Source organism: Anastrepha obliqua, chromosome 3 (genome assembly GCF_027943255.1).
Source record: "Anastrepha obliqua isolate idAnaObli1 chromosome 3, idAnaObli1_1.0, whole genome shotgun sequence".
NCBI classification, from domain to species: Eukaryota; Metazoa; Arthropoda; class Insecta; order Diptera; family Tephritidae; genus Anastrepha; species Anastrepha obliqua.
The window spans coordinates 142,628,219-142,643,701 of NC_072894.1; the positions used below are offsets into that span (position 1 = coordinate 142,628,219).

The window sequence follows — 15,483 nt, forward strand, 5'->3', positions numbered from 1 at the left end:
GGCTTAGTTTTGAATTTTTAGCCAACAGCCAATATAATTGTCTGAACTTGTTTTTGATTTCATTTCGTTTGTTTTGTATATGTCGTTTCCAATTTAGTTTTTCATCTATATTTATGCCAAGGTACTTTGCACTAGGAAGGATTTTTATTTCATTGTTTTTTATTGTTAATTTATGTTTCTTAGGCTTTTTGTTTGTATATATTACTTGTACCGTTTTATCTTTGTTGACTTCTATTCCCCAATTATCGAACCATGATACGGTGTTATTTATTGTTTGTTGAAGAATGTCAGTCGCGTTTTTTTCTATTTTATCCGATGCCATTAAAACCGTGTCATCCGCGAATGAGGCTATCATGCAATTTTTTGTGGTTGGGATCGGTATATCTGCTGTAAATATCAGGTACAATAGAGGCCCTAGGACACTACCTTGGGGTACACCTGCTGTCATTTGCATCATGCTTGAGCATTCGTCTTCGAACTTTATAAAGAAATGTCGGTTTTCCAGATAACTTTTAAGAATGGTGAAGTGATTCCGTGGTAATATTTGGCTGAGCTTATGTAGTAGTCCTTTATGCCAAACCCTGTCAAAAGCTTTTGCAATATCCAGGTAGACAGCTATGCAGAACCTTTTATTTTCCATATCATTTAATATTTTGTTTATAACTCTGTGGACTTGTTGCACAGTTGAATGCTGTCGTCTAAATCCAAATTGATGGCTTGGTATTATATTTTTTTCTATCAGAATTTTGTCTAATCTGGCAAAGAGTATTTTTTCAAACACTTTTGAAAGAATGGGCAAGAGACTGATAGGGCGATATGATGTCATTTCTGATGCACTTTTACCTGGTTTGGGGATTGCCGTTATTTGTGCAACTTTCCAGAGGCGTGGGAAGCATTGTGTCCTTAATATGCTGTTGAATATTTGTCGTATATATGTAATTGCTACATCAGGTAGTTCTTTTAGTATTTTACCATTTATTAGATCGAAGCCCGGTGCTTTTTTACTGTTCAGATTTTTCAAATTATATCTGATTTCTGCTGAGGTTGTCATTTTCATTCTCTTTTCTGGGTGACTCGTATTTACATTTTGTTCAATGTGCTGGTTGTCTTTTTCGTTTGAGAATATTGTTTTAAAGTGTTCAGCTAGTGTGTTTGCCTTCTCTTTATTGGTCTTTGCCCAAGTTCCGTGATGTGTTTTGATGGGAGGTTTATGTGGAACTGCTTTGACTAAGTTTTTAGTTGCTTTCCATAGGGAATAATTGTTAACTGCCGTGGCCCCCCAAGTTATGTATGTAATTCTCAAGCTTTTTAATCCTGGTGTTGTTTTAATAATGTTTTTAATTCGGTTGTTGATTTGTTAAGTTTTGCCTTATCTTCGGGATGTTTAGTAATTTGCCACTTTTTACGGAGTTTCCTTTTTTGTTGAATTTTTTGTTTGATATGTATTGGAATAGACTCTTTTTGTTGAATTTTTATATTTGGTGTCGAAAGGGTGAGGGCTTTAATGATGGAATCGTTGAAAAAAGCTATTGCTGAGTCAATCTCGTTTTCCGTTTTCAATGAAATATTTATAGTCAATTGTGCTTCCACACTTTGTCGGAAATAATTCCAGTCTGTTTTATTATTATATAGTCCTCTAAAAGTTTGTTGGTGCAGAGATCCAAGAATTGTCATTAGAAGTGGGGAATGATCCGATGATAGCTCCAAACATGACTTAATGGTGATATGGGATTGTGGAATATTTTTAACAATACATAAATCAATTAAATCTGGTTGTTTTCTGATATCTGTAGGCCAGTACGTCGGCTCTCCGGTGCTTATGACGTGTGCATTGTTTTCTCTTATAGCGTCTAGTAATTTTCGGCCTTTCGAAGTTGTTAACCTTGATCACCAAAGAGAATTTTTTGCATTGTAGTCACCTCCAGCGATATATCGACTTCCTAGTCCGTTTAAATATTCCAGGTATTGATCTTTTGTGTTATTGAATTTTGGCGGACAGTATACTGCTGATATTGTTATTGGTCCATTTGAGCTATTTATTGAAACTGTCGTTGCTTGTATGTTATTTTTTCTATAACCATCAAGTTCGTGGTATTTAATTGTTTTTTTGATGATTATTGCAGTTCCTCCGTGAGCCTTGTTATCTGGGTGATTTGTGTAGTGTATGTTGTAATTGGGTATATTTACAAAAGTTTTATGAGTTGTATGAGTCTCGGATATTAGCATAATATCAATTGCTTTGTCTAGAATAAAAGTCTTGAGTTCTAGTTCGTGGCGCGTAAGTCCGTTTGCGTTCCAAATTGCTATTTTTATTTTACTTAGTGCGACCATCTAGCTTCGATACCAGTATGGTTACAATGTTCATCATGGTGGCCATTTGTGTTATCAATTGTTTCATCATAGTTTTAAGTTTGTCACTTTTCAATAGTTAAAAATGTATACCACCTAGTATGGTTATAATTTAGTTCACTCTGCTCGTACAATTTTTTAAGAGAAAACTCATAAGCTCCAAGCTTAGATACTATCATAACAAGAAGGTATAAAATCAATCTTTAATATCATTTGTTTAAGACAAAAATCTTAAGTATATGTATTTTTCAGTGTATGTCATATTGGACAAAGCACTTAATTGGCTACATTCAATTAGTCGTAATTACTAAAAGAGATTTATCTACATATGTATGTAGGTATACGTGTTTAATTCGTAAAATAGATAATTCTCAGATATTAATTTGCGAATAGACGGCGAGTATGGAGCTTCGTGGCTTAAAAATTCTACACATGTTCCAAATTTTTATTCCTTCATTGATCGTACTTTTAAAAATAAAATATATTTCATCAGATCAATTGATTCTCAAAGGAATGGTATACAGTGAAAACGAGTTCATAATGCATCAAAATAACAATTATTGTAAACTAAATGCATGCGATGTTCTCAAATATGTTTCTCAGCTTGTAGCAGGAGTCAAAGCAATCGAAGATAATGGCCACGAAAAGGAAGAAAAAACTAGTTCACCATTTGTTTTAAATTTACCACTTGAAGAGTCTTTGGTAAAACGAGTTCGTCAAATTGAGAATCGACTGAGATCTATAGAACAGCCTGTGTGGCGTTTGGCGTCAGCTAGTCAACAAGAGTGGAATCAATGCACCTCAGGAGTGTGTCGTTGTTGTCCCGAAACCAAAAGTTTTACGTGCTGGAATACAAATTTTATAACATTGCCGGTAGCACAAGTAATGCCTATGAACATGGAATCTATGTAAGTGGACACATCTTAACGCATTTAAAAATCGACTGATTACACTGTATAAGTAGAACAAGCCAAGTTTTTCTGAAAGTCTGGGTTGTACTTATTACTTATTTACATTTATTTTAGAGATTTTGAATTTCCCCAGGTTCAGCATTTTTTATCAATTGAATTTTGCTAGCCGCGGGCATATATACAATGTTATTCAATAAGTTTTGAGATTCGGTAAGAGACGGCATTGCTCCTATATAAAATTTTTTTGTGGTACACTCTTCATATAAACATATGTGAAATTTCATTTCAATCTGTCATTTCATTCTTTGTTTGCAAGCCATTAATGGAAAAAATCAAGTATCGTGCTCTAATTGAATTTTAATTTTTGGAAGGTTTAAAAGCAAAGGAAATTTTTGAAAGTGTATAAGGCCTTTCGCCATCAATTATTGTAGTACTGTAGAAAGACGGGTTGCTCAATTTAGACGTGGTCGTAGAAGCCTTGCACGTCAAGAACGTCAAAAAACAGCAACACGAAAAATCGTAAAAATACGTATTGGAAAATCGACGAGTGACTGTTCGATGAAGTGTAGAATACTGCCTTTTCCAAGCTGGAACAAGAAGCTAATGGATCTGGTGGTGACCGAAGGCTAGACGAAGTATCTTGTGTCATCAAACAAACAGTCGGCGCACTCGTGTAGTGGCATCCATGCTACTGTCGACGCTTATGAATTTGAAGTTGTAAGAAACTTTATTTAGAAAGTAGCATTAACACCGAAAATAATATCAACCTTGAAATCCAACGAGGAAACTCTCTTGCCAACAAATGCTACTTTAGACGGCCTACTTAGTCTTGAGTAGTACAGTTCTCTCTCGACGAACAAAACTGACACTTAATACGCTATCATCAGGCCCGACTTACTGTATGGCCCAGAACCCTGGAGGATGACAATATCCCCTGGAGGAAGAAGATTTCTGCGGAAGATTTTTGCGTTGTCGACGGCGAGCATAATAGGCGATGGAACAATGAACTGTATGATCTTTACTGCGGCATAGACATAGTGCAGCGTGTACAGATCCAGCGGCATCGTTGGCTAAGTCATGTTGTCCGAATGGATACAAACGCTCCGGTTCTGAAAAAATCTATGCGGTATCAGCTGGTGGTAGCAGAAGAAGCAAAAAAAACTATTCTGTGTTGGAAAGATCAGAAGGAGAGGGACTTGGCTTCACTTGGCGTATCTGTTAGCACGAGAAAGAAAAAACCCACGCGCTTTACTAAACTTAATCAAAATCGCTTAAGCGGTTGTGATACCAATTAAATTATGAGGGGAAAACAAGGAATAACATACACATGGTAGAAAAAGTCTGCGTTCACCCACTGTTATAAAGTATTAAAATAATTTAACGTGTTTATCTTAAAACTCTCAGTTATTTCTTTTGACTTATTTCAAAGAAAATTATTCGTAGAGGGTATGAACAAAATTTTTTGGAGTTTGAGCTGCGTCGTGTTCAGATAACGGGATTGTAGTACAGTTACTTAAATAGGCTGAGCAGAAAAAGTGTGCGTTCATTTCGAATAGTGACGATTATTTGCATGGCAATTACCTTAAATTTAATTTTAAATCATTCATGTAGTTGACGGGGTTCAGAGCAAATCTAAAGAGGGAAAAATTGATATTAGAAATACATTTTTTGTTACTATGGACCAAAGGCGAAGAGAAATAGATATTGGTGAAAGGAAAATCATTGTAAGTTTGTGGCAAAATAGTAAGAGCTATCGGGAGATCGCGAAAATTGTTGGGAGGCAATACTCCTCGATCCAAAGAGTGATAAGCAACTTCAAGCAAACGAATTGTTTGGAGTCTAAGCCTCGTTCTGGGCGTCCAAAAACACTGACGGAAAGAGAAGAACGCAACATAACTATTCTTGTGAAGTCTAATCCACGACTAACAGCAAGCCAAATTTCAAAAGACATAGAAGTAAAATACCAAAAGAAAGTACATCCAGATACAGTAAGAGAAATTCTAAAAAGAATCGGATTTCACGGCAGAGTGGCCCGAAAAAAACCCTTCATATCGCGAGTAAATCGACTTAAGCGGATGGCTTTCGCCAAGGAATACGTAAACAAGCCACCTGAGTTTTGGAATAGTGTGATTTTTTCAGATGAGAGCAAGTTTTGCATTTTCGGGATAAAAGGTCGTAAAATTATTTGGAGGAAAAACGGAACGGCACTTGGAAAGCAAAATTTGGTACCTACGGTAAAGCATGGGGGAGGAGGTGCCATGATATGGGGGTGCATGGCTAGTTCGGGCGTTGGAAATATACAGTTTATTGAGTCGATAATGAACAGACATGATTATCTCGATATTTTAAAAACGAATTCGAGAGAAAGTGCAATCAAACTGGGACTCGGTGAAAGATTTGTTTCCCAACAGGACAACGACCCGAAACACACAGCAGAGATTGTTAGGTTGTGGTTGTTGTATAATGTTCCAAAACAACTTCGCACACCCCCACAATCACCTCACCTTAACCCCATAGAGCACTTATGGGACGTTCTAGAAAAAAAATACGAGAGCGTACAATAACTAGCAAGGAAATGCTTAAGAACGCGCTTAAAGAGGAATAGGAAGCCATAAGTCCAGAAATAACAGCCAAACTAGTTGGATCAATGAAAAGACGCCTTCTAGAAGTCATAAAAAGGCGTGGATATCCAACTAGCTATTAATTTTAAAACATTTCTATGATCTTAAGCCTTTTATTTTATTATTATTGAAGTGAACGCAAACTTTTTCCGTTTAGTTTGAATGGCCTTTTTAATTTTATGTGATCTCATTTTAAATTTGATTTTGTTATTGGGAGCGAAATATGTGTGATAGTTACGTTTAAGTGAACTAAATAAAACTCATTAAAAAAAATTTCTGAAATATTTATTGTTTTGAACTTTTTCTAATGCAAAGAATATTTGCATAGATGAACGCAGACTTTTTCTACTATGTGTATATTAAAACATGCTTTATTAATTTAGCTGAGTATATTCAATAATTTTTCGTCAACCTTGACCAAAACACAACCAAAAGCAAAAATGTATGGTACTCATTACGTCACAACCGCCATCTGTTTTTTCTTACAAAAGGTGGTCTTTGTGATTTGATGTTCCCTAATTAATTCATTCAAGGTGCTATTGTGCAAGCTTACGGTTGTTGTTTATGGTCTACTTTTTTTCGCATTCCATTTTTCAAGGCTTTCGTTAGAGTTTTATAGTATATCCCTTTCACAATTTTCACTACCTTTAACACATTGTTGTCGGGTACATTTCGTGGTGGAATTGTGCCGGGCGCTGAATTTTTGCGCCAAATTTAGTTATTCAGTTAAATCTCTGTTCGGCCACCAAGCTTTTTTGGCAGCTATTAGTTTTAAAATAAATTAGCAACACTTTTATTTTCATACAACTTTATAATTTATTTTCCGATTTAGAATTTACGGGTTCGTGCGTTTGTTATTCTTTTTATCATTACTAAAGTTCACCGGTCCCAGCTGATGTCGAAATTCAAGTCTCGAGATGTTTGCTTAGCACAGCTTATGTATAATATACAATATGTATATGAGAATGTATATTAATGTGTATTAATATAATGCAAGTACAAGTACAAGAATTAGAGTGACCAGATGCAACGAGTAAAAAATAGTACAATGTTATAAATTAGACTACTGCTCCCAACAATCTCCATAAATCTAAAATGATTTAATTAGTGGATAAACGTATAACAGAATCGTAAGTTTAAAAAATCACAGAGAAGTATATAGTTTTAATTTTTTCGAATTCTTTATATTATATATGTATATATATACTGTGAAGACTACACTCGACGGTATCGTGCGGGGGCTTCATAAGGGCAAAGACTGTCGGTTCCCACCCAAAGGAGTCCTGAAGCTAAGAGTCTACGCTCACATCCGTTCCTATCCTAGTTTCTCCTTTACCCTTCTCTTTCTTCCGAAGGCTTGAGTAAGTTGTCTGGGGGCCCAGCCCTTCAAATAGCCCAGTCGCAAACACAGTATTCAGAATACCTGTCGACCTTCTCTATTATTCAGCCTTACTTGCACACAGGAGCCTCTGTGCAAGTGGACTTTCGCTTGCGTCACACTCGTGGGACCAAAACATGGAATCGGAGGAAAAAACAAACTCTGGATCTCTTAAAAACGCGAAAGGAGGCCACTCCTCCAATTCAGCTTCTGCCAATGTTCAATCTTTGAGCTGTGGCACTACTAAGGCTGTGATAGGACCTGCCCTTGCCCCTTCTCAGCAGTCAAAAGCGTTAGGCTTGACTATTTCCGTCTAGTCTTAATAGGTTTACTACGAATACTGCCGCTACCACAGAGACCGGGGATGAACTTTGCCAAACACTTGCGTCCTTCTGAGCTGGAATTCATAACGAAGCGGTCAGCCGGTCGCATTTTACACAGATTTTCCAAAAAGGATAAGGCCTCATTAGCTTGGGCAAAGTCCATCGATTATGATGGGCTCAGCACCTCTAGGCAAACATCGGGGGGTTAGTGGTTAAACGGCATAGGTCCTCTGAGGAGCAACATGCGGCTAAAAGGTCGCTAAGCACTGTGGTTAAGGGTAGCGGCATGATGTTAGCTATCGTGGAAAGGGCGAAGCAGGACTGTGGTGTTCGTACGGATCAGTGGAGGTGGATTGAGGTTGCTTTCGCCAACGTTACCTTCATACTAGACGAACATCCTGGAACTCCTCCTTCTTGTCGCGGCGCGGGCTGGTATCAAGGCTGGATCAAATTAGTCGCCTATGACGACGAAAGATCCGCCAAACTATATAAGGTGGCTTGGTGCTTGGTGCAGCCTACCCCTTAATCAAGAGCAGAGGGGAAAAAAACCACCTTGGTGGTCGGAAGAACTAAACATGCTTAGGAAAAACAGATTATTTACCCGGGCTTAAGCCACTTGTCTGGTAGACAATTGCAAACATCATAAAGATAACCTCAGAATCTAAAAAAAAATGTTTGTTTCTTTTTTCCAATTTACAGATGTAATATAACTGTCAACTTTCGACACTAAGTAATTTTTATAACAATTATGGAAATATAAGCGTAACATTAAATAATTATTTAAAGTACATTTCTTTTTCCAGCATAAGAGGGAGAATGCATATAAGAATTATATGACATAGGACGGATAAATACACATAGGAATTATAAGGCATAAAACGTAGAGCAGGTTGATATTTATTTTAGTGATGAAGTATCTGTATTTTATTATTTTATGTATTTAGGAATTTTGCATTATTTTAAGGTTTGACTTGCTTGCTGTTCCCCATAGTGCGATGCCATATTTCCAGATCGGAATTAAAAGAATTTTTGTAGATTAACAATTTATTACCAAGTGAAAGACGTGAGTCGTTTCGTAGTAGCCAGTAGAGTTGTCTGAATCTGTTTTCAACTTAATTTCTCTTTTGAAGTATATGTTCCTTCCAGGTCAGTTTTGTATCAATTATTTTGCCTAAATATTTGGCTTTTGTATCATATTTAATGACGTAGAAGGTATTTTTGAAGTGTTTCGCAAGTGTGCAAGCTTTTCTGTGTTTCAGCCCACGTATTATTTTCGGTAAGAATTGCGTGCTGGTGAAGTGTTGTTTTGTTAATGTTCTTCGTCGCTTACCATAGTGAGAATTTATCAGTTTTTGTAAGGTTTAAACTTGCCAGATAAGATTGTAGCTTTTTATTTTCAAATTCCTTTAACATCTGTTTAATATGTTTAGTCATTTGGTTTAAGATTGTTTTGTCGTCTGGATGTCTTGTTGTTGGCAATTGTTTCTTAGTTTTCTTTTAAGTTTTATCTTCTGTAATATAGTCCGGAATATATTTTCTTTTGGTTGTGTGTTGCTAAGGTTATTGCGTGAATGATTGCATCGGTGAGAAACACAATAGCGCCGTCGATTTGCTCTTTAGTTTAAGTGGTACATTGCAGTCAATTGCGCTTTTAATAGTTTCCCGGAAAATTTCCTAGTCTGTGTTTTTATTGTATAATTTTGAGAAATGTACTTGGGACTCAAGAGCTGCTTGATACCATAAAATTATTGGTGAATGATCTGATGACAAATCGAAGTTAGGTTTAATTGTGAGGTGATTTCTATATACACCTTTGTACATAAACTAGTCGAAAAGATCTGGCTTTTTATTCATATCGGTAGGCCAGTAGGTAGGGATCACCTGTACTTATAGAGCCGCTTTTACTTTTTTGTATTTCATCCATAAGATTTTTTCCTTTGGTGTTTGTCAGCCTTGATCCCCATGCTGTGTTTTTTGCGTTATAGTCACCTTCATAAATAAACCTGCTGCCGAGAGTTGTGAGATAGTCGAAGTATTAAGTCGTCGAGTTGTTGTGTTTCGGTGGACAATATGCAGCTTCAATTTGGACAGTTGTAGCTTGGATGTCATTAAACACATTTGACAGCTTTTCGTAATATTATAGCTGATCCCCCATGTGACTTTTTGTCCGGATGATTGGTGAAAAATATATTGTAGTCTGGAATTTGTATGTAGCGCTCTTCCGTAAAGTGTATTTCTGTCTATTCTATTTTCAACTAGGAACGTTTTAAGCTCCAAGACATGCTGACCAAGGCCATTTGCATTCCATAGAGCTAGTTTCAGATTATTTATTTTGTCTATATATTTTCGAAACAAGCAGGGTGATAATAGTCATCATGTTTGACATTTGGGATATTAGTTGCTTCATCATTTCTTTAATTTCGTTGAGTTCGTTATTTGTCGGCGGAGAGTCTGTTTTCGTAGCTACTACCTGTGCAAATGTCTTATTTAGTGTTACCATTTGCAAGTGAGGATTTGGCTGTTTTCTTTTAGTGCTTGCCTTGGAAGCTCATCGGCATTTAATGTTGTGCTTTTTGGTTTTAGTGCTGGGAGTCGCTTGATTTTTAAGGACTTGTATACCATGCATCCTTTATAGTTTGCGGTATGATTTTCTCCGTAAAGAGCGCATTTAATTTTAATGCTGTCTATTTCTAACTTACATTCGCTGGTTTTGTGTTCTCCTGCGTATTTAACGCATATTGATATTTTGGAGCAACAGTTTTTACATTGTGCTATAATTTTTTTTCTTTTTTTTTTGTGAGGTGGTTCAAAGCTTATTTTACAATGTAACAGGGATGTTAAAAATATATATTTTTGTTGTTTGGGTCTGGTTTAAGTTCGATAGAAAACATTGGAAGAGGCTTTTTAGTTCGTGATTGCATGATTTTTTGGATATAAACTACTTCGTGGCCATGTTCGCTAAGCTCTTGAGTTATTTCTTTTACATCAGTTGAGTGGTGCATATTACGCAGAATTACCTTAAACCCCCTTTGTTCCTTTGGCTTGAAAGTGTAGTATTGCGTTGACTTCCCTTTTAATAATTTTATTATTGATGTATAACTCACTGAATCTATGGCTTGTATTTTTATTTCGTTGTTTCTTAAAACCTTCATTTCATATTTTGCATGGTTGATGCAATTACTGCTTTGGTAAGATTGTTGATATTTTCAACATTTTGAATGCATATGGGGAGTGGTTTGGCTGTAGCATTTTTCTGCGTTAAAGTTGATTTGTCCCACTATCACAATCTGAGTGATCCGCGTATCAGCTAGAGGCGCGAATTGGTTTGAGTGTTTGCGTTTTTGTTTGTAATTTTTGTTTTTTTTTAATTGTTCTGCCACCTTCGAATTCTGTGACGGGAAAATTTCGCGTGCGCTTTGGTGTGAAGTTTAAAGCATTTGCTTGGATTTTTGTAGCTCAGTTGATGGGTGCACGGAAATTTCTGGGCTCAGGGAAGTATTGTCCTCGACATCCACGTTCCCAGGTTTTGTAAAAAGGCCAGACGGTACATGGAACTTGTCTAGTAGGAAATCTCTGTATTTCCTATTGGATACTCAATTCTGTGACAGTTCGGGCATCCATAATGGATCTGCCACCCCAGCATTATATCATAACGAGGGGTACAACAACGAACATTATAATAGAAACTTTGACGAAATCGTCTCTGAAATCAAGATTCAATAGGCCGCTAATAATTTCAGACCTTATAAATCCCCTGGTACTGACGGTATCGCTTTAACGAATGCTGCATCTGGCAATATTGGGGCCTCTAGTCGTTTTTAAAAGTTGCTTCAGGATGTAATATATTTCCGATAAGTAGAGAAAATCCAACGTGCAGGGAAGATTTCGCATGTCCATGAAGGACTTCAGACCAATCAGCTTGTCATCGTTCCTTCTATTGTAAAAGCTGTGGAACGTTTATCGATCTTCACATAAAAGATTGCTTGAACAATGGTAACTTCTCAACACTTCCAACCAATACTGCCCTGCACTCACTTGTGGGTGCTATTGAGAAATCTTTCTCGGTTAAAGAACCCACTCTAGCAGCCTTCCTAGACATTGAAGTTGCATTTAATAATATCTCTCCAGAGAAAATATCCCAAGGAGGTGTTCTTTCTCCTCTTCTATGAACCCTGGCCGTCAACCATATGCCTTTGATGCTCGATGGTCACGGTTGTAAAGTAATAGCTTATGCAGACGACATAGTTGGAAATATATTTGAACTCTAAGCGATCTTATATTCGGCCGCTTTTATAAGCTGTCCAGATTTGCCCCCAATAGCGGATCTTCCGCACTTGGTGAAGTCAACACTAAATGATGTAAGGCTAGAAAAAGGAGATGACGCCAAATATTTAGGGTAATTCCAGACAAGAAACTAAATTGGAACATGAATATAGAGGAAAGAGTAAAGAGTAAATAAAGCCACTGTAGCTCTATTATAATGCAAAAAAGCAATAGGACGCAGGTGGGGTCTTTCTCCGAGGAACGCTCACTGGCTGTATATGACCGTTTCAGACTCATCCGCGGTCTGGGGTCAAACAACCCTATTGACTACTGATGGAACGAACCATACTTTAACAGGTTATTTAGTTATTGAATTCCAGCTAGAGGTGAGTGGGTTGACAAAATACCCGGTGGGAACAACTGCCTACGGTTCTTTACTGATGGCTCAAAGCTTGACTATAAAGTTGGTTTGGTGTCTACTGTAAGAAGTCAAAAGTATGCGTTTCGGCTCGCCTTCATTATCACTGTCGCATATTTCATTCCGAAATTCTAACGATTCATGAAATAACTATCTGGTTAGGCAGAAATCTGACTACCTTTAGAGAAATCTTTATTTACTCCGATAGTCAAACGGCGATTAAATCTCGAAGTGGGGTTGTCACAATGATGGCTCGCAAATGCCGAACGTCTCTTAATCTCATAGTGATATGCAAGGGAATTGTAAGGCAGACAAATTAGGGAGAGAGGACACTACCACTCGCCTCCCTCTTGATATGGAAATTGTCGGTAAACCCCTTTACAACCTATGAAATGCTACTTGTCACTTCAGCCAATAAGAGCCAAAATGAGACACAAAGGCACTACTTAATCGGTCCAGCAAAAATGTTTCTATGCTAGTTGCATTAATCACATTAGTCACCACTGTCCCATAGGTCGCCATGCTCAAAGATTGAACGTACCTCATTTCCACAATTGCAGAAGTTACAAGAATGAGGAGAAAGAGTCCGTTAGACATTTTCTCTCCCTAAATGATACTGATGACCTTAGGGATATAAGTGTCAGCCAGATCAATGGGTAAGCACTTAAAACAAAATGGTTTAGCGAGGAGTAGCAGATGAACTGCTTCTGTAGTATCACAAGAGATCGGCAGTGAGTTGGTCTAGAGACCAACTGTCACTTCTACTTAACTACCTACTTATGTATACATATATACAGTCATTCTTGCATTAAAAAAAATGAAAATAGCAATCATAAAACTTATAATGTTGTAGCGTTCGCAGCATTTTCCTCGATGAAGAGATAACCAGCGAAACTTGCATATGCTCTGTTTCAATTAATTTTGTACAAAGAATAGCTAAAGATGTGTTAACCAGCCTACTACTATACTTCTTTCTCTAAAAGCGACACAAAGAAACCATGCTGTTACTCTAACCCGTACTAGTACGTGTTCGTGCTCAAGTATCAATCGTCAGAAAAGGTACTATGTAGTGTGTGTCAATTTTTTCTATTTAATTCCGACTCTTTTAATTTTGCGTCTTCCATATCTCTATTCAGTTTTGGAAGTTAACTTCCAAATTATCATTACTAATTACATACAGGGTGGGCCATATAGCGTTTGCTTTTTGAACCACCTATTTTTTTGAGAATGGTAACACAAATTACATGTTAAATGTGTTCATAATTTACTTGAAGGTTTGACATTTACGAAATGGGACGCTTTACACTTGAACAAAATTGGGAAATATTGAAAACCTATTTCCAAAGTGGTGAGTCTTCTTCTTATTTTCTGATTTTCACCTCGGTGGCTACGTCAATAAGCAAAATTGTCGGATTTGAGGCTCAGAAAATCCACACGTTACTGTAGAGAAGCAAATGCATCCACAACAAGTCACTGTTTGGTGCGGTTTTTGGTCAGGCGGCATCATCGGGCCTTTTTTTCGAAAATGAGCGAGGAGCCGCGGTTACAGTAAATGGCGAGCGTTACCGTGACATGCTCAACGAGTTGTTTCCAAAAATTGAAGAGGTTGACATGGACGACATTTGGTTTCAACAGGACGGTGCAACTTGTGACACTGCCAAAGTTACACTCGAACTTTTGGCTACCGTTTTTGAAAACCGAATAATCAGCCGAAATTCCGATATTAATTGGCCGCCTCGGAGCTGTGATTTAAGCCCGTTGGACTATTTTTTGTGGGGAGCCGTTAAGGACAAATGCTATGCGAACCATCCAGAGACGATTGATGCTTTAAAACACGAAATCGAAGTTGCCATTCATGAAATTGGAGCCCAAACAATCGAAAATGTGCTTAAAAATTGGTTTGATCGAATGGCCTACTGTAAGGCCAGACGTGGCAGTCATTTGAACGATATTATTTTGCATTCATAAATGACAATGTTCAATCCTCAAAACAAAAAAAAAAAGTTTGAAAAAATATTGATTAGTTTTTTTTTTATAGTCGATTCAAAAAGCAAATTTTACATGGCCCCCCCTGTATATACAAAGCGAATGAAGGGAATTGTGGGCAATATTAAAGGCTCTTGGGCTCAAAAATATTAAGCACTCCGATGATAATAGGAAACGTACTGCACGAAATTTTTGTGTAGAGCTCTTACGCTAAGTGAAAGTAAAATTTGATTTCATTCGAAAAGCTATTAAACATCTTCAAATTATTACACCATATAACGTGTTTGTTTTTGTGATACTGATGAGTTAATTTTGCTGCTACTCGATCAATTTTCTGCATTGGTACGTGATGCAAATATAATTGAATCTCAAATTCGCAAAAGTGAGGCTGAGTAAAGGTAAAAACGAAATTAAGAAACAAATTAGAATTTTTCTTCTTCTTCTGTATTGCTTATTCGTTTACGAATGTACAACGATCATACAAATATTTATATCATTTGCCTTCGGAAAGGCAGCCATGATGACGGCGACACTTTCAAGGATTACGGCCAACATCGGTGGTCCCACCCAGAGTAGAAGAGCGCACCTGGCTAAAGTTACCCAATCTACACTCATGTATACAGCACCCATATGGGCGAAACCCCTGATGCAAAAAACAGACGCGAAGAAGGCGGAAATAGTTTTTAGACTGAATGCCCTTAGATTTGCCTGTGCTTTGGGGACACTGTCGTATGAAGCAGTGTGTGTCATGTCGGGTATCATGCCACCAGATATAATGGCCTTTGAACTAGGTAGAGTCTACGACAAAACCAAAAGCCTAAACATGCCTGCGGCAACGGTAGTGAAAACGCGGAACATATCTTTTTCTCCTTTCAATGCGTTACAAGAACTGCGGAAAGAAGAATGGAACGCAGTAAACAAAGAAAACAAACAAGTAATGAAGGGTAGACAGAGACACAAACATATATGAAGAGCCAATACTTAAAGCAATACTTAAACGCCGGTACCACAGTGCAAACTAAAGCTACAGAGGTCGGAGTTAGAGATTAGTACGTAGGTGTACTATAATATTTCGCAAATCCAGTTTAATAGTAATACTGACTGTGCGTGGTCCCGAATGAGGTGCACCTTTCGCGATCAGTATGAATCGTGCATACCGTCTATGTTGACGGTATCTATGTAAGATTCCCCCTTCGCATAAAAAAAAAACGCCCTCTACCTTCATAGTCTCGTA

At 37.4% G+C, this 15,483-nt stretch overlaps 1 protein-coding gene across 2 annotated transcripts in view; it reads left to right on the plus strand.

Moving 5' to 3' along the window:
• Nucleotides 1–2,750: 2,750 nt before the first annotated feature.
• Nucleotides 2,751–15,483, plus strand: part of LOC129243127 (carboxypeptidase N subunit 2-like) — a 78,771-nt gene continuing 66,038 nt past the window's right edge. The window contains exons 1-2 of one of the 2 annotated variants that reach the window (XM_054880278.1): nucleotides 2,751–2,865; nucleotides 2,953–3,257. In XM_054880278.1, coding sequence (XP_054736253.1) covers nucleotides 2,752–2,865; nucleotides 2,953–3,257 — 419 coding nt within the window. In that variant the 5' untranslated portion in view covers nucleotide 2,751. Of the gene's footprint in view, nucleotides 3,258–15,483 lie in introns of both variants that reach the window. The other variant, XM_054880277.1, reaches the window with a different exon arrangement.